Source organism: Podarcis cretensis (assembly GCF_951804945.1).
Source record: "Podarcis cretensis genome assembly, chromosome: 5".
Taxonomy (NCBI): domain Eukaryota; kingdom Metazoa; phylum Chordata; class Lepidosauria; order Squamata; family Lacertidae; genus Podarcis; species Podarcis cretensis.
This window is the reverse complement of record NC_137174.1, coordinates 29,782,108-29,804,721: the sequence shown is the minus strand read 5'-3', so window position 1 is coordinate 29,804,721 and position 22,614 is coordinate 29,782,108. Positions and strand designations below refer to the sequence as shown.

At 42.2% G+C, this 22,614-nt stretch overlaps 1 protein-coding gene across 1 annotated transcript; it reads left to right on the top strand.

Moving 5' to 3' along the window:
* Positions 1-211: 211 nt before the first annotated feature.
* On the top strand, positions 212-22,028 carry DNA2 (DNA replication helicase/nuclease 2). The gene is made up of 21 exons (XM_079977346.1): positions 212-490; positions 1,434-1,607; positions 3,217-3,400; positions 4,371-4,513; positions 4,951-5,082; positions 5,994-6,210; positions 7,795-7,912; positions 9,515-9,680; positions 10,540-10,731; positions 12,818-13,051; positions 13,389-13,505; positions 13,601-13,710; positions 15,019-15,128; positions 15,925-16,149; positions 17,298-17,491; positions 17,583-17,672; positions 17,760-17,952; positions 18,531-18,620; positions 20,117-20,299; positions 21,052-21,200; positions 21,661-22,028. The coding sequence occupies exons 1-21, from the start codon at positions 390-392 to the stop codon at positions 21,713-21,715; spliced, it is 3,177 nt and encodes a 1,058-aa protein (XP_079833472.1). The 5' UTR covers positions 212-389; the 3' UTR covers positions 21,716-22,028.
* The last annotated feature ends 586 nt before the right edge of the window (positions 22,029-22,614 follow it).

Genomic DNA, 22,614 nt, shown 5'->3' with positions numbered 1-22,614 from the left:
GGTCACCTTCAAAGGTAGCCCCACGTAGAGCGCGTTGCAGTAGTCCAAGCGTGAGATAACCAGAGCATGCACCACTCTGGCGAGACAGAAGCAATTCCTTCCCACCCACCCGCTCCTATTCCAAGACGCTCTCAATAAGCACGAGGAAGAAACGAGTTTAAACCGTTCTTGCAGCACGGAAAGCGGAAAAGAAGAGAGACCCGCCGCTCGCGCGCAAACAGGGAAAGCCCCAAACTCCACCCCCGGCGCCTCAGACGGGAGCGCGCTGGTTACGCCTGCGCCCTCGCGGGCTGGGCGGGGGAGGGGGCTTATTAGCTCCCGTCCCAGCTTCGGGTTTTTTCCCCCTTTTTTCTTTCCCCCTTCCCGCTTATGCTTTTGGCGCCTTGGAGATGGCGGCGAGGAGGCAGGAGACGAAAGAAGAGGCGGCTGAAGTGACTCTGGAAGAGCTGATGGAGAGGAGTTTCTTCGAGGACCCGCCTCCGCCGCCGAGGTGCTTCTTGGCGGGGACCGAGCTGCAAAAGCGCGCGCCTTTCGAAGCGCCGGCGGGACGCTTCTCCCCAAGGATTCCGCTGTCTCCTGGTTGTGGGCCCCTCTCCCCACTTCTCCTGCCCTTTAGGCATCTGGAGGTTGGGTGGCGATTGGGGAGCCTGTGATTAGAGTCCCACACGTGGCTCAACTGATCCGTCCCAGCTAGCATGGTCGATGGTCAGAAATGATGGGGGTTGTAATCCAATGATCATGGGGTGGCAATTATGCAACAATGGCTTTTGAGGAAAGAGAGAGAGAGAGAGAGTACATATGCGCGCGCGCACACACACATATGTATGTATGTATGTATGTATGTGTACTGTATATATGTGTGTGTGTGTGTGTATAATCTCTAATAACAAGGGGTGATTAAGCCATCCTTTGTCGGCCAATTCTGCAAAGGATCCTCTGAAGTTGTTTTCCTCCCATCCTGGTATATTTTCAGTTTCAGGACCTAGTGAAAAAGCAGCTGGAGGAGGGATCCTTACAGAGGAAAAGCTGGAAGTAGGGGTTAAGGTCCCCTCTTAGCCCCCAAGTTCTCTCCTGCAAGGGCCCTCTCTTCCCTCTGTGTGTACAAAGGCAAACATAGGTTTTGGAATGGTTTCCCCTCTTTATGTTCCATTGTCTTATTTGGCCAAATTACTTTCAAAGGTGTTAGCATTTGAAAGCAATTTGTCCAAATAATAGAAATATTAAATGGCAAAGTACTTGGAGAACAATTGTCTCTTGTCTAGAAGTGGGCAAACGTAGTGCTGCTGTTTCTTTCTGCTTGGTGCTTCCACTTCCATGTCTTAAGTGAGATTCACAGATCTTAGCCCTCAGTGGTATCTAAGCCATTCTGTTATTACGAGTGTGTGCCTGACTACTGCCTTGTACCTGTATGTATTATGCAACTGTAATTTTAGATTCCCAAAGAAAATTGTTGGCTTTTCGGATACAGTACTCAGCAAGGGCCTGAACAACAGATACTGCGTGTTACATGTCCAGGAAAATGGTGCTCTGGAGAAACACCTGACAATTACAGCTTCTTCTCAGCTTGATGATTTGGATACAGAACTTTGCATCCTAAGACATGACTGGTAACTTCTGTGTGACTATTGATACTGGATAATGGGCAAAATGTTCTTTATGGTTGTTATTGTACAGTTTCTAATTGTGGTTAAAAAGTTGAAAAATTAGTTCTATGGGACAAGGGATCAAAATATTTCTACTTCTTAGTTTCTCATATTAATGTCAGTAAAGGGAAGGAAGCCTTTGACTGTCCCCCTCCATGCTTTTTTAGTACATTAAGCCTTAAAGTGTCAACATTTTTTGATAGTAGTGGGGGACCTCCAGTCCAGTCTCCTGCAAGTTCCACAGTAACTTGGAGCAGGACTTTTAGTGTGGCTTCTCCTGTTCTGTGGAATACCATTCCTACTGAGGTACAACAGGTTCCCAATGTCTTCACTTTTGGGAAACAATTGAAGACATTTTTGTTCTTTCATGCTTTCCCAGCTAGATAAATGGATCTTTTATCACAAATGTCTGTTAAGTTTTAGTTTCATTTTAAATGTATTTGTTGCTTTTGTGTTTTTTACTGTTGTTAATCATTTTATGTGTAAATCGCCTTGAGACAGTAGTTTTGAAGGTGATTAATAAATTAATTCTAACAGGAATAATAATTGGGCCTACTAACCCTTTGAATTTGGCCTGTGAGGCCATTTGGGGCAGACCATTCCCCCCTGACTTAATATGATATCAGGCATTGATAATTGTTATATCCAGTTTTTATTTCGAAGATAAGGGATCTCTGATCTAAAGGCAGAGCTGCCTGCCCTTTGACCGTAAAGGATGTATAGAACAGCACATTATGTGCCTGTTTTACTCCAGGGTACATCACGGTAAAAAATCATCCTAGCATTAGCAGTGGTCTTTCAAGTACACATAGACGAAAATCTTTTATCCAAAGAGCTATCTAATGTTATTTCGTTGCTTTTAATTAATTGCTAGTAGTTCTGTTGGAACAATTCTAAGATCAGCCAAGGGGTTGTTGGAAGCAGTATAAGCAGTGCTGTTCCACTTTCAGAGAGGGAGGCCCACTGGTGGGATGCCATTCACTTCCCAGGAGGGCTCCTTCTATACCCACAGAAAGCTTTGTAGGAACGGATAGTGGGGGAAAGACAAGTGTATATTGGGGAGTTGTACACACACAGCATCCTACACCCTCTTTCCCTTGACATGCCCCTGCCCTCAAGGGTACAGAGCTCACTCCTGTTGGAGTGAATAGGAGAGACATTTTAAAACGAAGTACCAAACGGAAAAAATAGACAAAAAGCCACCAGAGCTGGTTGCTTCAGCTCGTGTGACTGGCTAACTAGCAATGCTTCCATCATGGTGGTTGCTTCCCTATGGAATTTCCTTCCCCAACCCCAATCACCATAGAATTGATCCCTAAAAGGACCACTACTGAATTGTTCAGAGATTATCTACTCTGCTTCCCTACCTGTCTGTGTCCATTTTCACTGCCTTTCTGTAGAAGGCCTTTGTAATCGCGAGAGTGTAGGTTGCAGTAAGTCCCTGAAAAATCGTTATAGTTTTTCTTGAATACACGATCACTTTCCTTTCCTTGGTCTATAGGTCAGTGCAAAAATCACAGATAATTTTAAAATGTGTGCTTATCAACATTGTAGTCTGTCACATATTTTTCAGGATTTCTGTTCCAGTGCAGCCTGGAGATATCATTCATCTAGAAGGAGAGTGCAACGCGGGTGTTTGGATAATAGATGCAGATGGAGGATATTTGATTCTGTATCCAGATGTATTAGTCTCTGGCACTACTGTATCAAATAGCATTCGGTGTATGAGGAAAGCTATACTGAGTGAAAAGTTCAAAGTAAGTTGGGGAAAACATTGTATATTAAAATGGTTTGTTTCATGGGCATTGATAACATCTATATTAAGGGCATTGTCAACTTGTTTTAAATAAAGCACCTAGTATTATAAGTACTTCATACATAAGAAGTTATAAGTAAAATTATACCAGTAAAGAGTTTCAGAATGCTCTGGTTCACTATACTATGTTCCCTATTTACTATAGTGATAATCCAGTAGTCTCCAGAGTGCCTTTGGGGTAATTGATGAAGACAAAAATAGCAAATAGGTGAACAGAGTCAGTATTTTCTGGAGTTGGGGAAAGACAATAATTTTAATGTGGATTTGTCTAGTGATGAACATATGGTTATATATGTGTTAAAATGCATGTTTTTATATGGTAAACTTTGCATATCATCCCAAACTTAAGTGATTGGGTGGAAAACAAACCTCAAATTCCCAGAGTACGATCTGAAGACACATAAGGCCACCACCTTGTTGAAGCTAAACAGGTCTGGGTCTGCTCGGTGTTTGGCTGAGTGACTGTGTGGGAACTACATATTGGTACCGTGATGGAATAAAAGTGGGCCTTTATTTTCATGACGCGAGAAAGGTGGGGTATAAATGTAATAAAAGAAAAACAAAGTAAATAATGATTGGTGGACTTACATTGATAGCTTATATTCAAGTAAGAAACATGGCTCCTTATTAACCTCCTAACTTGATAGTTAGTTTAATTATGAAATTGTCCTGTTGGTTCTTTCTTCTTTCTTTGATATTTCTTTTTTAAACTTAAAATTCCTTGCTTACAGTGTTTACTCAAAAAGTAGTCCTACTGTATTTAATGGGACTTACGGTATAGTAAGAGTGCAGAGGATTGCGCCCTTAGGATGGGACAATGCCGCTAAAAATGCAGTATTGTACAGATCAATTAATGTGTAGTGCACGTACATCTCTGCTAATATTTTGGGATGGTTTCATTTTTTCCCCAGGGATGTGAGCCTGGTTTGCGTCCAATGCTAATAGGTACAATCCTTCATGAAATTTTCCAAAAAGCAGGAACAAATTTTACACAAGAGAAATTGCAAGAAATTGCCTTCTCAGTAATTCATGGACCAAAGTATCTAAAAGAGCTGTAAGTATTAGTTGTAAGAGATGAAGCGAGTGGTATGCCTTTCTCTTAAGAACTTGTTCTTTTTCTTAGCTTTAATGCTTAGCAAAGGTCAGTTTGCACAGGATAGTGGGAATTGCTGATATTGTTACCTTTTTGTCCATGTGATTGCTTGTGTGGACAAAAATGCACTGCCATAATTGTTTCATAGCATGCAAATAGAGTAACCTTTTTGAAGCAAAATAATTCACTTGTCATTTTTATAGTTGTATGTGCTAAATTTTGGAAGAATAGTTCCCTGTAGTTACATTGATAAAACTTGGGAACGTTACAAATGCCTAAACATGTGGATATTTTTCTCTGAGGGACCACAAATAAAAAATAGATATCTTTTCCGTTTCCTCCCTTTTTCTCTTCTGCTATACAGCTTTTAATATGCTTTCCTCCTTTCGCTTCCGCAGGTACCAGTTAAATCTGAAAGAGAATGATATAATGCAAGAGATAGAAGAGTACTTTCACACTTTCATTAAATGGGCAGAAGAATTCATATACAAAGAAAACCATGTTTGCCAGCATAACATGCAGATAAAATGGTAAGGAACTATTCACACCAACACACTGTTGTAAAGTTGTTCTGCCAGTGCTGTAGGTGAACTTTGTTAGCTGTGTAAGAATAGCAGAATCTCTGGACTGCAAAGGACCAGAAATAAAAAAAAAAAAAATGTTGTACAACTTCTTTAACGATTGAGCTGGGTTGTTAACCTCCTTTCCTGGCACAGATTCTAGGTCACTATCTGTTCATGGGATATTTCCAGTGGAGACCCCCACCAGCAGAAGGTGGAGAGGAGATTTTTGATAATTTCTCCTTCCCTCTATGAATCCCGCCCAGGGGCACTGCTTAGGAGAAAAGGGGGGCTGAAGTGTACTGTGGTAACGTGCACTGTGGTAACGCTGTTTTGGCTTCTCTTAGTTAAAGTATAATTAAAAACACAAACTTTCTTACGGCTATGTTTAGTATTTCAAGTTTTTCTCCTTGGGCTTGTTTGCTATAGCTATTGCGAAGTAGCTGTCAACCAGGTTAGAGCATTTGAATGCACAAATTTCTCTCTTTCATACAAGCCATGGCTAGCTGCTATTGCATTTCAACTCAGATTCACCCGACTTTGTATTTTCAAGGCTTCATTATTCATATCTTTTGCTGGACGTTCTGTGGTTGCTTGAATCCCTTGTTTGTTGACAACTTAAATCCAGCTAAGCATTTCAGCCCACTTGTTCTGTTACTTGAGAATGAAATCATTTTTCTCATCTGAAAGAACAAAATAATAGTAAGAGGAAGCGCTGCCTTTTGATTTGTTTGGAAGCAGTTGCATAAGAATGTAATATGTTCTGACCTGTTAAAGGAATATGGATTTTGTCCCTTCAAGTACGTATTTAAGGAAAGCTATCTCTTCATTTTCGGAAGTAAACCTTTCCAGTTAATACACTTAATGTTTTTTCCTGATAGGCCAGGGGATGAAAAAGATGACTCCTGGTGCACTGTCAAAGTTACAGAAATCCTGGATGTAGAGGAGAACATTTGGTGCCCCAGGTTTGGCTTAAAGGGTAAAATTGATGTTACAGCTGGCGTAACAATTCACCGCAGATCTACAACTCAGTCCAAGATAATGCCTCTGGAGCTTAAAAGTGGCAAGGAATCTAACTCTATAGAACACAGAAGTCAGGTACAAATAGGAATTATAGTAATTAATTTTAAAGGATACATGAAAGGCGCTGACTAAATATTAAGTTTTTAAAAATGTTTTAAAATGTTCTTAATTGTTTTTAAGCATCATTTGTGGTGGGTTCAGAAGGTTCCAGAAGCTGATCCTGTGAAGCAGTTGCTCCTTCCTATAGGATTTGCTCTGCAGGGTTCATTGGAGTTCAGTTGGGTCTCCCATGATCCTTAACATCAACATGAAACCTTTGGCTGAAGTTGTCACCCATGTGCTGATGATACTGAACTCTTTTTTTATCATGAGAACCAGGTGTTCTGGTGGTGATTTCCCTCAGTTAGTGTCTGAGATGGACTGAATGATTGTGAATAAACTTAAGCCCAGTATAAATAGTACAGAGTTGATGCTAGTAGGAGTTCAGTAGACTGACTAAAATTGTACGTTAAGGGGAAATCAGGAAATCAGCCCTGAGTGCTCACTGGAAGGACAGATTGTGAAGCTGAGGCTCCAGTACTTTGGCCACCTCATGAGAAGAGAAGACTCCCTGGAGAAGACCCTGATGTTGGGAAAGATGGAGGGCACAAGGAGAAGGGGGCGACAGAGGACGAGATGGTTGGATAGTGTTTTCGAGGTTACCAGCATGAGTCTGACCAAGCTGCGGGGGGCAGTGGAGGACAGGAGTGCCTGGCGTGCTCTGGTCCATGGGGTCACGAAGAGTCGGACACAACTAAACGACTAAACAACAACAACATGTAGCTGGAGGAAGGTGGTACTTGGATTCCTAGACAGGGTCTGTGCCCTAGGTTGTTGTTTATCAGATTTTTTTGTTTGGTTTCCTGTGGCCGCTGATGAAAAAGGAAATCAAACTGCTGTCATTCATGTCTTTGACAATCCAGATTGGGAGATTGGGTTACTGTAGTGTATTGTCTGTGGGGCTGTTGTTGAAGATACTGATAGGCAGAAACAAACTATTTATTTTGAAGCATCTGCATTTGTTTCTGGGTCCATTTCAAGGTTCTGGTTTTGTCTTTCAAAGTTTGTGTTCTGGTTAGTAGCACCTACTGTTTGATCTTCCTTAAGTTCAGTTGATGAGGTCTTCTAGAGGCTCTATCTTTCTTGGATGCAGGGATTTATTTAATTTTTGGTGGTGTCCAAAGATCCGCATTTCTTTCTGTCTGTCGCTAAAAGTAGAAAATGAGAAGCCAGCAGAGTAGGAAGAATAGCAAAATCGTAAGTCTGGTTGATAGTCTGGCTATAGGCCTGGCTGTTGTGCTGCACTAAATAATTAGGGCGGCTTCTGTGAATATATTCATTGCGATAACGCTTGACTGATTAAGTCCCTTGCATGATGCAGTATGCCATCCTCAGGGATTGTTAGTGGGACTATAGTTTCCTCAGCTCTGATGCCCATATTACTGGTCTTGATGCAGCCCTTGCGTGCTTATTTGCTAGTGATACATAATTTGTATGCTCACTGGTGGGGGACATATTGTGTGTGATTACTGCAGCAAGAAACTGCAAAGTGGTGCAACTTGGTTGATACCTACATTTAACATTCCATTTTAATAGTTTTGGATTCCCCCCCCCCCCCAGGTGGTTTTGTACTCCCTGTTGTGCCAAGGAAGACGAGCTGATCCTGAAGCTGGATTCCTCCTTTACCTTAAAACTGGGAATATGTTTCCTGTACCTGGAAATCGTATGGATAGGAGAGGTAATTTTCTGCTTGGAAAAATCCTTGGACAGTGTTGTGTTTACAATATTTCCATCTCATTTTTTCAACAATGCAATTTAATAAGGAAAATCAGATAAAGCAGAATTAAATAGTTTAAGAGCTCCCACCCACACATTTGCTGTCTTTTACAAAAAGCTTATGTAAAAAACTGATTTAACTTGGCACAGAAAAAGAGCACGTGCCAGATGAATTTTTCTGGGGAGGTCGTTCCAGAGTGTGGGCCCTGCTACCAAAAAAGCTCTGCCTGTGGTTGGCAAGGGAACTCAGAGCAGAGCATCCAATGACAACATCGGCAAATAGAAAGTTTTTATGGGAGAAGGAAAGCCTTCAGCTGCCATGGTTCTAGTTCATCTAGGACTTACCGTATTTTTCGCCCTATAGGACGCACTTTTTCCCCTCCAAAAATGAAGGGGAAATGTGTGTGCATCCTATGGGGTGAATGCAGAGCGCCATCCCGCTGTCCACCGACCTGGTTTGTAGGCTGGCGGTGGGGAGAAGCGGGCTTCTCCCCACCACCAGCCCCGCAAGCTCGGGGGACAGCTGGGAGGCGCAGCGCGCCTTCCCGCTATCCCCTGACCTGGTTTGGAGGCTGGCGGCGGGGAGAAGCCCGCTTCTCCCTGTCGCCAGCCCCACAAGCTGGGGGACAGTGGGGAGGCGCAGCGCACCCAGGCTTAGCTTCGCGCAGCTCTCTGCAAGCCGTGGGAGCCCGGCGCAGAGAGTTGCCTGCATGCCGAAGCCTGGGCTTGCGGAGAGCTGCCTGTTCTGGGGGCTGGGGTCGGGGGAAGCTCGGGCTTCCCCAGCCCCGCGCCTGGGGGGGGGAATAATTCCCCCCTTCATTCCCCTCCCCCCCCCCCAAAATTAGGTGCGTCCTATGGGCCGGTGCGTCCTATAGGGCGAAAAATACGGTAGTCAATTTCAGCACTTTGATTTGTGCCAGTGAAGATCTTGTAAGTGCTGAAGTATTTGTTCAGTATGGGAAGGTCCCATTATCAACCTAGTGAGGTTTTATATTCTTAACCAGCTGAAGTTTCCAAAACCTTTTCAGCAGGGAGTCCATGTAGAGCCCATTTCAGCAATTCAAGCTGGGGATTACATGGGCATGGAAAACTGTGTCAAGTTCGTCTCTTCCCAAGGAAAGACAAAACCAGTGCACCAGTTAAGTAAAGGCCTCAAATTTCATCAGATACTCAAGACAGCCTCTGGGTAGCATGGGCTCCTTTCAAAGGAAGTGTGGGATATAAATATAAAAAACAAAGAAATGAAATAATGAGTTCTAGGCTTTCTCCTAGTCTTGGAACTGCTGTGGAGGGGAATGATCCCTACTCACCCCCAGCCCTAAGGTTGAGAGGAAACTTAGGATTTGTGCAAAGCAAGCCTCTGTCGCTTCACTAGCACCGTGCCATCCAGCTTCAGATTGGAGGGAGAGGCAGAGATGTGTCATCTTGTCTCTGTGTTTCCTGGGCACTCCCGAGTGGCCAGTGAGCGCAGAACCAAAGTAGTTTTCCTTGTGCCTTTTTCCTAAATATTTGAAACTTGGGGGGTGGGGGAACCTGGACATCATTTTTTTTTCTCCCTCTGCAGAACTGATCAAACTAAGAAATGAGTTGGCCTTCTATTTGCTTCACACCGTATGCAAATCTGACACTGGGAAGGAGCAGACACAGCTTGCATCTTTGCCTCCTCTGATTAATGACAGTAAGGCGTGCAGCTATTGCTCTCAGAAGCAGAACTGTGCACTTTATAGCAGGTAAATTCCTTTTTAAAAGCCTGCAAGCTCTTTGCAACTGATCTCTGTTTAAAATGGCTGATGCTGTGGTTTCATTAAGGCTCCGTTTTCTACATCACAGTTTTGGACAAGGCGCTGTGGGTTAAACACAGAGCCTAGGACTTGCCGATCAGAAGGTCAGCGGTTCGAATCCCCGCGATGGGGTGAGCTCCCGTTGCTTGGTCCCTGCTCCTGCCAACCTAGCAGTTCGAAAGCACCTTAAAGTGCACTCTGGCGGGAAGGTAAACGGTGTTTCCGTGTGCTGCTCTGGTTCGCCAAAAGTGACTTAGTCATGCTGGCCACATGACGCAGAAGCTGTACGCCGGCTCCCTCGGCCAATAAAGCAAGATGAGCGCTGTAACCCCAGAGTCGGCCACGACTGGACCTAATGGTCAGGGGTCCCTTTACCTTTACTTACATTAGATCCAGGTGTGAAATAATTGATTCTTTTCTGTGTTCGAGATTCTGCGTAATGTCAAATGTATTATTTTGGACCACGCCATGTTGCTTTTGATTTAGTTTTCCAGCTGTGAACTATACCAAGCAGAAATGTAGGCATGACCCTAAATATGATAATGGTGCTATTACGATAGTGCATGCTGAAATGGTAGCTACCCTAAAAGCAGAGAGAATCTATTGATAAAATCCAGGGAAAGCAAAAGAAGTAGGTTTTCAGGGGGTAGAAGGATGCAGGTGCACTAGTGTAAGTCTGCCTAAGAATTTATATGAAGATAGCACAGACTTAATTCAAATTTTAGCCATCTATGAAGTTTCTTAGCAGAATTATCACAGGCCGTCATAATTGAAATCAGAGGAGGATTCATGTTGTGTTCTGTTTTAGGGCTGTGGAACAGCAGCAAAATCGCTTTATTTCTCCGGATGTGCTTGCTACTGTTGAAAATGAGACCCAGCATCTGAAGCCCTCGCACCTGGAGTATTTCCATCTCTGGTATCTGATGCTAACCTTGGAGTCACAATATAAAGATGGAAAGAAGGGCTGCAGAAACATATGGATGATACCTGCTGCAGAAAGGTATTGGTGATTTTGTAGGGTCACTTTCATTTTATTTTTTTTTAATGATATTTATTGTAGTTTCACATAATATACAGAAAGCCAAAAACAACTTTCCAGAGAAAATATAAAGAAAAAGAAAGAAAAAAAACAGAAGAGAAAAGACAAAAATTAAAAAAGAAAAGAAAACATTCCTCATTTACAATCCTAATTTTCAATAACTTTTTTCTGCGACTTCCCCTCGCCTCCCTTTCTTGTATTCCATGTCCGAATATTAATTCAACAAGTTCTTATCCCTAATTTTTTAACCCTAATTTATTAATTATACTTAATACAATTTATATATCAAATTTTAACTTATATACATTGGTCATTATGCTTAAAGACTTTTTCTAAGATCGACCCAGTTTCCCTTCCACGGATTCCCCATCTTTATATTGATAACAAAGCAAAAAAGAAGAAACATTAGAAAGAATCAAAATATATTTGTACACCCTTCGGATTCCCAATCCCCACCCTCCCTTTCCCGGTTTCAATCCCTAAACCATTGTCCATTAGTCCATCTGGTATCAGCCTGGATTTCTCACATCAGAGGCTCTTAATTCTCTCTCAGTTCCTATCTGCCGGTTTTTTTTGATAGTCCTTTGTATTAACCACCAAATCTCGGAAGGGCTCTGTCCCAAAAATGTCCATGTTCCTTCCAGCCGGGCCTCCATATTTAAAGGAGGGACTCAAAACTTGTTTCTTAATCCTTTTAGGTCCAAATGTCCCAAAACCTTCAGATCTCCACAAAAGGGGATCTTTCCATTCCTCCTTTTTCAATTCAAACCAAATTTTCATCATCCAGTCCTTTTTTTCTTTTATATCCATCTTGACAGGCCTCCGGCTCTCCTTTGCCTTCTGCAGCATTTCAGCCCCTCCTTCCTGCTGCTCCTGTTCAGCCAATATCTCTTTCTCCACTTCCTCAAATTTCTCAAGTTTTTTTTTCTTGTTCAGCTGCCTGGACTGTAGACAAAACATGACTTTGCTCTACCAATTTTCTCACGAGAAAGGCAACCTCATCCAGATCAGTTAGTATTTTCCGGCCTATTTCCATTCTTGTAGTGTCCCTGAACCCCCTCTAGAGGGATTCTGGTTATTAAGTATTCCTTACGCTTCCAGCCCAACAGTCCAGTTACCTTGTTTCAATTTCTTCTTTATTTTCAACAATTTATCACTATATTATAGCGAATGTAACCAGCAAAAACATCAGAAACAAAGTTCTCTGTTTTTTCCCACTTTGACAGCTAATTTGACAGCTGTCAAAGTCTTCTATGTCTCCTCAGCAGGCTCCTCTCGCGGATCACTCCCGGGTCTCAGGGGGGAAACTTTAGCTCTCAAAGTTAGCTCTTATCCTCCAGCACAATTACTTATACTGTCAATCCGTGTAGTTAATAGTTTAGTCCAATAAAAAGGAGATATTCTCTCGACCTTAATTATTTAGTCCTTGCTTCAGATTGTTTACAAGGCAGGGAAGACGGACTTCCTCTTTGCGTCTTCCCCGATCGTGCCAAATTAAAAAAAAAAAAAATTTCTTTTAGAAGTCCAATTTCCGTATTACTCACGGGTTGTTGCTTTTAATCCGAATGTTCCCAGGAAAAAGTCAGCGCTCTCCGTCCATGGCATGTGGCTTCACTCAGCAGGGGAAGCAGAGGACTCTCAGCACCACGCCGCTCCCTGTCCCCCGTTCCAAAGCCTTTAAAAAGGCTCCTTTGCAGGTCGGGGGGGCGCAAATGGTGCCCGCCGAGTCACCAGGTCCACAGGCTTCCGCGCCTGTGGTTTTTTAGGGTCCCTGCGTCGCCGCCGCGGCAGGACCCGACCCCTGCTAAGCCGATTCCCTCCGGAGCTCGGAGGGAATCCGCCATTCGGCAATGATGATAACCCGGAAGTCCCTGTAGGGTCACTTTCAAACTAGCTACCGAAACTGTTGACATCGAGTTTTTCAGAGTAATGGCAGCTAAAAATGTAGATGAAACTTCTTTCAGTTTCCTTAAAGCAAAGAGTTATATGGGCTAGCAACTGTGTACCGTGAGCTTTCCCAAATTTCATTTGTTCTTGATTTTTGTAGGGAGAAACACGGAGACTGCATTGGAAACATGATCAGGGTGGAGTGCGTGCAGAAGGTGTCCGATGGACTGTATTTACACTGTTTCCAGCGTAAAAAGGGTTCTGCGCCTGCAACAACTCTGATGATAGGAGACAGGGTTGTTGTGAGTGGTGAAGCGGACAGCACTTTGCTTGGCTTGGCAATTGGTTATGTGCAACAGGTCAACGGCTCCAAAATCTCTTGCTTATTGGATAGGTAACATAGTGCTTTACTTGTCAGGAGAGTTCATGTAATAACATGTAATAACATGTTGTTCTTGTGTCGAACATGTATTATACAAATGCATGCAGTTAGAGTGGCCTTTGTCTCCCTGCTGCAGGTACTTGCAACTGGGAAATGACCATTGCCTCCCTATCCAACCTGGTGCCCTCAGCATGTTTTGAATTAGCTCTAGACAGCATGGTCAGGGGTGATGGGAGGGCACCAGTTTGGGAAACATCTTGTGGGAACCAATTTGGGAAAGACTTCTCAGTATATTTTCTAATACTCAGGGTCTTAGAATCTGAGTGATAACTTTTTTCCTGCCTTCCAGGAACTTGTCACGTATCCCGAAAGACACTATATTTAGGTTAGACCATGAAGAAGGAGCTTTTGGCACAGATGCTCCATTGGGAAACCTTTCTAAATTGATGGGAAATTCTCCTGCAAGGTCTGTTCAAATTTATCTTCCTTCCATGCCTAACATTTCTAGAAATGTGTTTTCAATTTTTGTTTATTCCTTTCCCTCTCAATCCTTCCTTTTAGTGAAAGGCTTCGTAATTTAATAATAGACTTTCAGAAACCACAGTTCATCCAACATTTGAGCTCTGTCCTTCCTCCAGAAGCAAAGGAAACTGTTGCGAACATTCTAAAAGGTACAATAGATGCATTTTTTTATTTTAAAAAACCCTATTAAGGTCTGGTTATATTAGAAAATTGGATTTCCTGCCTAGAGATTCAGTGGAAAACCTTGTGACTGAAAATTTAAGGCACTGGATGCCTTTTCAAAGAATCAGCTCACTGAAAGATAAAATAATGCTCATTTGCTGAAGCTATAAATACTTACTTTGCTGGAGTAAGAATGAAATACTGTTCCTGCAGTTTTGTAGCCTGGCAAATCCCAAAGCCTGGATATGTAAAAACAGGTGACGACTCTCAATAAGATTGGTACTTTTATCTGTATAATTCATATCCCTCCCTTTTGTCACAGGGCCCCAGGGCTAATTATATAAAATACGTAAACCAATCAAAAGTTAAAAGCACTATACACAATTCATTAAAAACTCACTCTGGTCTATTATTTAGAGAGTCTGTGGCTGAGCTGGAATATGAACCCAAACCCAAGCTTGGTTCTCCTCTCAGTGAATGTCATGCAGGTGTGTGTGATTTCTCTTCCTAAAGAGTACTGTATGTCAGGGAAGGCAGCTTCCCATGTGGTTAGAGGAGGATTGTTGAATTCATTGAGAGACTGAAGCTTTCTAAGCTGAAGAAGCATTCTGAATTTTACCTCAAAGCAAACAAAGAACCAATGCATGCTTAACAGCTCTTCGTGGTGGCATGCCTTATCCCAAACTTAATGGAAGTTTTCTGTTGACTTTTCAAGACGTGCTCTGCTGCAGTAATGTTCACGTTCAAAACTTTGCAAACTAGTCAACAAAAGATAATTTTGCTGTTGAGACTTTTTGCTAGTCGTTTGTGGCATATGGATTGCCTTAAAGAAGAAATGAAGTTATTTTGTTTCCATAGGTTTCTTTGCCTGGTTGCCTGGAGGCAATTTTTAGCTGAAACTGCTTAGAAGCCCAGGTTTAGAATGTGGGGTCAACGAATTTTGAAGCCAATACCAAATTTGTAGCAGGCTTGTTCTCCAGAGTATTAATTGATGTAGCAGGAAGTTATGGGACTTCCAAGCAAAGCATGAATGAGATGACCTACCTTACACTTCTTAATCAGGTTATAATCCTATGCGCATTTACCTGGAGCAACCCTTACTGAACTTAGTGGAACTAGCTGGGTAAAGGTGCATAGGATTGAACTGTGTATTCTGCCCCTGTACATGAAAATATAGCTAATCTTTTGATATTGTAAAATAGGTACCTCAGTAGTTCCCCAGGTCCAGGTAATTATGTTTAAAATGAAGGCAGAGAACTTACTGTATTCACTTATTTCCCCCCCATAAATCAAAGGCCTTAATAAACCCCAGAAACAAGCAATGAAACAAGTGCTTCTTTCAAAGGATTACACACTCATTGTCGGGATGCCTGGGACAGGAAAGACCACCACAATATGTGCTCTGGTAAGATTCCAGAAAGAGGGAACATTTGAAAAAACTGTGTTAATGAATTTTCTGCATGCAGACCATAGGACTGTAATGATTGAAACACCCAAAATGTGATGTGTAAGAAGTTTCATTAAAAAACAAACTCTGCTCAGGCAGTTACATGCTTAATGTAGATATTATATATGGCGTGTTAGAAAATGTGCTCTCTGAAGAGCGAATGTTTCAAAACCACAAATCTGCACTCAGGATTTCCACTGGTGTAAATCAAGTACTTAACTACTAGTCTATTAATACGGGAGGGTGTGTCAAATGACACCCCCCATGTGTCTTAAGAAGTGTGTCAGGGCAGCTAGATGGGTTTTGGTGTACCCAGCACTCGTATATACCCCTCGCCAGCTGTGTTTGGCATGCATAGGAAGGGGCTTTGTGCATGTTTACATTTGGACATAGAGCTCTAACACACATTATTAAAGAAATCCTGATTGGGCCAGGATCCCGCTTCATACGGAATATCTCTGCACAAACATTGATACACGTAAATCCCCTTCCTATGTGTGTTGAATGCATGGGCAGTAGTGATTGTGCCTCCCCCCCACTTTGATCAATGTCCATAGTCTCAATACCAGCAGCCATCGCCCCACAGCTTCCCTAATGCCTTTCTTAAATGTAGGTGGTGGTGATCTGAAATACATGGAATTTCCTCCTACATTGACAGCTGGGTTTTAGAATTTGAGGGGGAGTGTGTGTGTGTGTGACTTGTACGAAAATGCAAATTAATGCACCCCTCCTTTGTCTCCTTTCCCACATTTAGGTTCGAATTCTTTATGCTTGTGGCTTCAGTGTTCTCTTAACTAGCTTTACTCACACTGCAGTTGACAATATCCTTCTGAAGCTGGCAAAGTTCAAAGTAGGCTTTCTGCGACTGGGTAGAGTTCAGAAGGTTCATCCGGCCATTCAGAAGTTCACAGAGGAAGAGATCTGCAGATCCAAATGCATTAAGACTGTAGCTGACTTAGAGGAGCTGTATCGTAGTCAAGTAAGGAAAATGACTTTCGGGGTTTTAGAATCCCTGAGATGTATTTCAAAAAGGACTACCTGGAAAATGAACATCTAGCTGGAGTTGTCTGCCTGTTTGTAGTGCATTTAGTGCTTTATTTTCACGGCACTTAACGCTTTGGTTATGATGCCTCCCCAGATTTGCATCAAGGTACAAATAAAATGTTTGTCCGTACCAATTTTACTTACATTGAAAAAGGTAAATATATTCAAGCTGTGTTGCATCTTTTGAATTTTGTATTTAATATGCAAATATTCATAATATAGGCTTTGTAACTGGGAGACCCAAACCACTAGAGGGGGCTGGTTGTGTTGTACAAAGGCAAAATACACTTTCAGCCTTGGATTGCTCTTTATGGAATAGTGTTTCCCAGTGAAGATGTTGGCCTTCCCTGTGAGAGACTTTCTTCAATCTGAAAAGCAAATTTCAGCCATCAGATTTCATCATAAATAATTTACAGACACATTATCCCCACATTTGCAAACCGCTGTTTTGACTTACTATTTAAATCACAATAAGGACGTGGCAGTGATGCACAGGTGCTCAGCAAGACTTGACCTTTCTGAGTTGTCAGGTAGTGGTGCCCGCCCTGTGGAACACCCTCCCATCAGATGTCAAAGCGATAAACAACTACCTGACATTCAGAAGACATCTGAAGGCAGCCCTGTTCAGGGAAGTTTTTAATATGTGACATTTTAGTGTATTTTTGTTGGAAGCCGCCCAGAGTGGCTGGGGAAACCCAGCCAGATGGGCGGGGTACAAATAAATTATTATTATTATTATTATTATTATTATTATTATTATAGTTGTGTCTGGCATTTTCATTCTACAGCTTTTGGCAAATGCTGAAGACATGCCTCTTCACCCTGTCTTTAGACACTTGAAGTGTATTTTTTAGGGTTTACCTTACTTTGTGACGGCAAATTGTTTTAAACTGCTTTTAATATTTAAAATCACAGCGTTGGAAGGGACCACAAGGATCGCCTAGTCCACCCCTCTACAATACAGGAATCTTTTGTTGTAACTGGCCATGAGACCTTAGGGTGAGGGGCAGGTAGTAGTAGTAGTAATAATAATAATAATAATAATAATAATAATAATAATAATAGTTTTTACTCTCTTTCTAGCCTGTAGTTGCCACAACATGCATGGGAATAAAGCATCCAATTTTTACTCATAAACAATTTGACTTCTGCATAGTGGATGAGGCTTCTCAAATAAGCCAGCCGATCTGCCTGGGTCCACTATTCTATTCACTTCGGTTTGTGCTAGTGGGGGACCATCAGCAGCTACCTCCACTTGTGCAAAATGCAGAAGCAAGGTAAGAGGACATCGTGCTGACAAAATAAGTCATGTAATATGATCAACAAAGCTTTGTGTTAGCCACGGACTGACTCTTTTTTTTTAAACAGAGATCTTGGAATGGGTGAAAGTTTATTCAAAAGACTGGAACAAAACAAGAATGCCATTGTTCAGCTGACCGTACAGTACCGAATGAACAGGTAGGTAGTTTTATGTAGCTATTGTCTAGTCGCCACATATTATAAGTGTTCAAATTTGACATTGCTTTGTTTTTTGAAACCTTTTAGTAAAATTATGTCACTGAGCAACAACCTGGTATACAATGGCAAACTGGAATGCGGCTCTGAGAAGGTGTCCAAAGCCATAGTTGACTTGCCAAATTTAAAAGACTTGAAACTGGACCAGAAGTTTTCTTCAGAAACATGGCTAAAGGAAACACTTGATCCAAATAACCCTGTTTGTTTCCTTAACACAGAAAAGGTAAATTTTACTTGTTTGCCCTAATAAACAGTTATTTCTATGTTCACCCTATTCATTAGGAAATTGAAGGTGAAATTGTGGTAGTCCCCTGCTTATGGAATGCTTTGCCCAGGGAGGTTTGTCTTTGTAATCTTTCCAGGGCCAGGCAAAGACATATTTATTCTGCCTGTATTTGGACAACACTAGAAGTTCTGGCTTTAATGACTATTTTCTAGTATTAGTTCTTCTGCTGGATGTTTTTGTTTCTAAACCCTTGTAGTAAATCAGTATTGTTTTAATGAATATTTGTTCTATACATTGTATGTGTGTGTATTATTATTTTTTTGTAAGTTGCTTCAAGTCTTCTTTTGGTTGTGTGACATGATGAGTAAATTTGATGAATTAGTATACTAACTAACTTCCAGTGTGGCTCCTTCCTCTTAATTGTGTGGGCTTTGTCCCCTTTAGCATAACCAAATCACCTACATGGAGATTTTTTAATATAAGGAAATCCAGTACATCTTTTTTTAAAAGCTAGCAAGCAAAATTGAACTTGCATTTTTACAGATTAAAATGTGTAGGATTTTCCCTTGGTATAGGTTCCAGCGCCAGAACTTACAGAAAAAGGTGGAGTAAGTAACATGACGGAAGCCAGACTGGTTCTCTTCCTGACATCCATGTTTATCAAGGTATCTGAAGGATTTTTGAAATGGTGTGGTCAGTTCTGAAAACTGACATTCTTTGGCCATTAAATTCCTGATTCTGTATATATACTGAGTCAATGTTCAGAGATATACTTATTTGAGTAAACTGCTTCTATGGCATCCACTAGGGACACATTATTTAAAAAGCTAAAATAATGCTTCTCCAGTATTTCTTTCCTCTTCACTATATAGCACCTAGCTGTTGGAGCGCATTATAAGTAATTACAATCTGCATTAAAAAAAAACCAAACCAAAACCCCACACTATTTATATGGGCACTTATTGACCTGGTTTCCACCTAACTTTAAACCATAGTTTAAAGGAACCAGTTTCAATTCATTTTTGTATCTTTATATTTAATTTTGCATTTTTGTTTATTTGTTCAACTTCAAGTTAATGCCTAATTATTTTGTGTTTATTATACTCCATTTTCCACGAATGTTTCTTGATAGCATATACCCCAAAACAACTCTTTTGCTAGATTTACCGTATTTTTCACCCTATAAGACGCACTTTTTCCCCTCCAAAAATGAAGGGGAAATGTGTGTGCGTCTTATGGGGCGAATGCAGGCTCCTTGGCTTCAGCGATAGCAACGCGAAGCCTCCGAAGCCTGCACTCCGGAGGCTTTGCGTTGCTTCCGCTGAAGCCAGGAGAGTCTGCTCTTTGAGGCTGGCGGTGGGGGAAAGCAGCGCCTCCTCCATCGCCAGCCCCAGAGGATGGGGGGCAGCGGGAAGGCGTGCGACGCCTTCCCGCTACTCTCCAACCCTCCTGTGGGCTTTTGCGGGAGATGGGGGAATTCCCCCACCTCCCACAAAAGCAGGCAAAAGCCGCACGCTCTTTAAAGGGGCTCCGCGGCTTCTGCTGGCTTTTCTAGGAGGTGGGGGAATTCCCCCACCTCGTAGAAAAGCCCGTAGGAGCCGCACAGCCTTTAAAGAGCGCGCCGCTCTTGGGGGCTTTTCCCTGAGGAGGGAGAAGGGACGGACTGGCCGAGTCCGTCCCTTCTCCCTCCTGTGGGCTTTTGCGGGAGATGGGGGAATTCCCCCACCTCCCGCAAAAGCAGGCAAAAGCCGCGCACTCTTTAAAGGGGCTCCGCGGCTTCTGCTGGCTTTTCTAGGAGCCGCACAGCCTTTAAAGAGCGCGCCACTCTTGGGGGCTTTTCCCTGAGGAGGGAGAAGGGACTGACTGGCCGTTTCAGTCCCTTTTCCCTCCTGGTCGAAAAGCCCATAGGAGTCGCGCACGGCGCCTGTGGGCTTTTGCGGGAGGTGGGGGAATTCCGCCACCTCCCGCAAAAGCAGGGAGAAGGTCTTGGAGTAGCGCACAGGCTGCGTGCAGCCTGTCCGCTGCTCCCAGAGCTGCGGGGCGGAAATCATATTTTTTCCCTTGATTTCCCCCCCTGAAAACTAGGTGCGTCCTATGGGCCGGTGTGTCCAATAGGGCGAAAAATACGGTAATCATTGAATGTCTGGGATTTATTTTTTAGGCTGGTTGCAAGCCCTCAGATATTGGGGTCATATCTCCATACAGACATCAGTTAAAGATAATCACAGACTTGATGACAAGTTCATTTATCAAGAATGTAGAAGTAAATACTGTGGACAAGTACCAAGGAAGAGACAAAAGTATCATCATAGTGTCCTTTGTAAGGAATAACCCCGATGGAAATGTGAGTAGGCTGTATTTTATAATCCCTGAGCAGATCATAATCTGTAAAGTTAAGATTTGTCCATCTGAAAATGGCTACTTATTTAGTTGTGCTTGGAAAACACAGAAGTAAGTGGTAAGAAAAAACTGACCGTACAAATTTATTCCAAAATGATAAGACGGGCAAATATTTTAGCTAAATAATTGCACAGTTTCATGGGTCCATTAGGAAATTTGGAGTTTTGTCCTTTCTCTTTACAAAAGAAATCTAGTCCACATCCCCTTGTGAGTGTGCACAACCCGTTACGGATGATATCCTTTGCTGATGGGGAGAATGCAGAATTGTATCTAGCAGCTGCACATGCTTGTCAGCCACACTTTCAGCCAGGAAGTGAAGCAACCCTATGTACATACAGTGCCTCCAGGTGAGGGGAGGAATTCTGATTGGCCCAAGGTCCTCCTGTTGCAGGGAGGTACTCCGTGCACATAGTTCTTCACACACTGGTGGAATGCATGGTTGGCGAGAGACATGGCTGTAAGGCGAGACCCAGCTCCCTTCTCGGTGCATGAAAAATGTTTGGATGGATACCCCAAAGAACAGAAATACACTGCTTTTCTTTTTGTTGGTGGATTGTGCAATGAAGAAAGCAGATTGCTACCACCTTCTGATGGTGTTCTGTTCTGCTTAGTTTTATATTTGAAATATAAAACCTGGCAAGCTCAAGTCAGCTGCAAAATCTTAAGGCTAGGTCAACTGCTCTTTTCTTCTGATAGCTTGGAGAACTTCTGAAGGACTGGAGACGTCTCAATGTTGCTATTACAAGAGCAAAACACAAATTAATCATGCTGGGTTGTGTGCCATCCCTGTGTCACTATCCTCCTCTGAAGAAGTTGCTTTGTCATTTGGATACTGAAGCAATGATATCCTTTTTTTGGTAGTGCATCTCTTTATTTGTTTATTTAATTGATTTTACCATTGCAAATAATTCTCAAAATGTCTTACAAAGATAGAAATAAATACATTTAAAGCATTTCAATTAAAATAGTATTACAGATATCACCAATAGTATAGAGCAGAAGGATTAGTGTCACTTGTCAGGAAAAGACCATGGAAATAGATGAATTTTTAGTGTTGGAAGCACACAACAATTGATGCCTCTTGAATGGCGGAAGGACACTTGTCCAGAGACATCACTACAGAGAATGCCCACTTTCGTGTTGCCGTCAAATGGCATTTTGCAATTTGTGGCACCTTCAGCAAGACCTCCTCTGAAGATCTCTGGGTTATACAGATAAAAGATTTATTCAAGGGCAGCATTAAAATTGATTGTACTTTCTTCTCTCACACGTTACCAAATATATTTCCCTTAACGTTACTTACATTTTCAGTCTTCCATTAGGGGCATGTGAAAGTGTGTATCGTTGTAACCTTCTGTGACAAGGGGGCATCAAGGTGAAAATCCTCATTCATGTGCTGCTGAAAGAATCAATTGCATTATAAGCTTGGGAGTTCCATATTGTCAAATAGATTTAATTCTACTGTCTTTTCTACATGTTAATGTCTTGACATAGTTCTTAAAATGTTAGACATTTTAAAAATTAAACTTTGCACACACATCTCCAGGCATGTTCAGGCATTTGTTTGAATCGATCTGCAAACCCAACCCCACCCAGTATCCTGGTTCATGTTGCCATGTTGATTTAGTCCCTTTCCTGTGCTCAGCAGGAGAGTTCAACAAAGATCTTGGATTTTCTGCACACACAGATCTTAATAAAGACCTTTTAATCACTCAAGGTGTTCTACTTGCTTTTAATGAAAAGCAAGTATAAGCCACTGCAGCCTCTCTCTTTTTTGCTCTGTACAGTGAAGGCTTGAGATTGACTGAGTGGGTAGGGTAATGTGCACTAGGATGTGGGGTTGGGGCTTGTGTGCATGCTTCTGTCCCCTGTCCACAGATACCATTTTTTGTGTTCTGGCAAAAAAATGCCCGAACATATGTCATGAACATGTCTCATATTTTCAGGTTTTAAATTTGCTGCTTTTATTCAGTTCTGCTGAGCAACTCAGATGTTTGTGCAGTCTTGAATTTTGAAGTGTGTGTGTGTGTGTGTGTGTGTGTGTGTGTGTGTGTCAGAGGGAAGTTCAGAACATTATTTATTATGTTTATATCAATGCAACTTCAAAGTGGCTGGATTCAGCCCTCTGTATGTGATAAGGTGTGAAATCTTAGAGGCAGCTATTACAAATTAAGGGGAGTAGTGCCTTTCACCAGTAGTGTACTACTGCCTTTCTCTCATAGCTCTCATCAGTTGACAGATTTAGAGCCATTAAAATAT

Bases quoted from the DNA above. Each gene is read 5' to 3' on its own strand.
- DNA2 (XM_079977346.1), top strand. From the start codon at position 390: ATGGCGGCGAGGAGGCAGGAGACGAAAGAAGAGGCGGCTGAAGTGACT. The intron at 491-1,433 runs GTGCTTCTTGGC...CTGTAATTTTAG, and splicing joins GACCCGCCTCCGCCGCCGAG to ATTCCCAAAGAAAATTGTTG. The intron at 9,681-10,539 runs GTAAATTCCTTT...GTTCTGTTTTAG, and splicing joins AACTGTGCACTTTATAGCAG to GGCTGTGGAACAGCAGCAAA.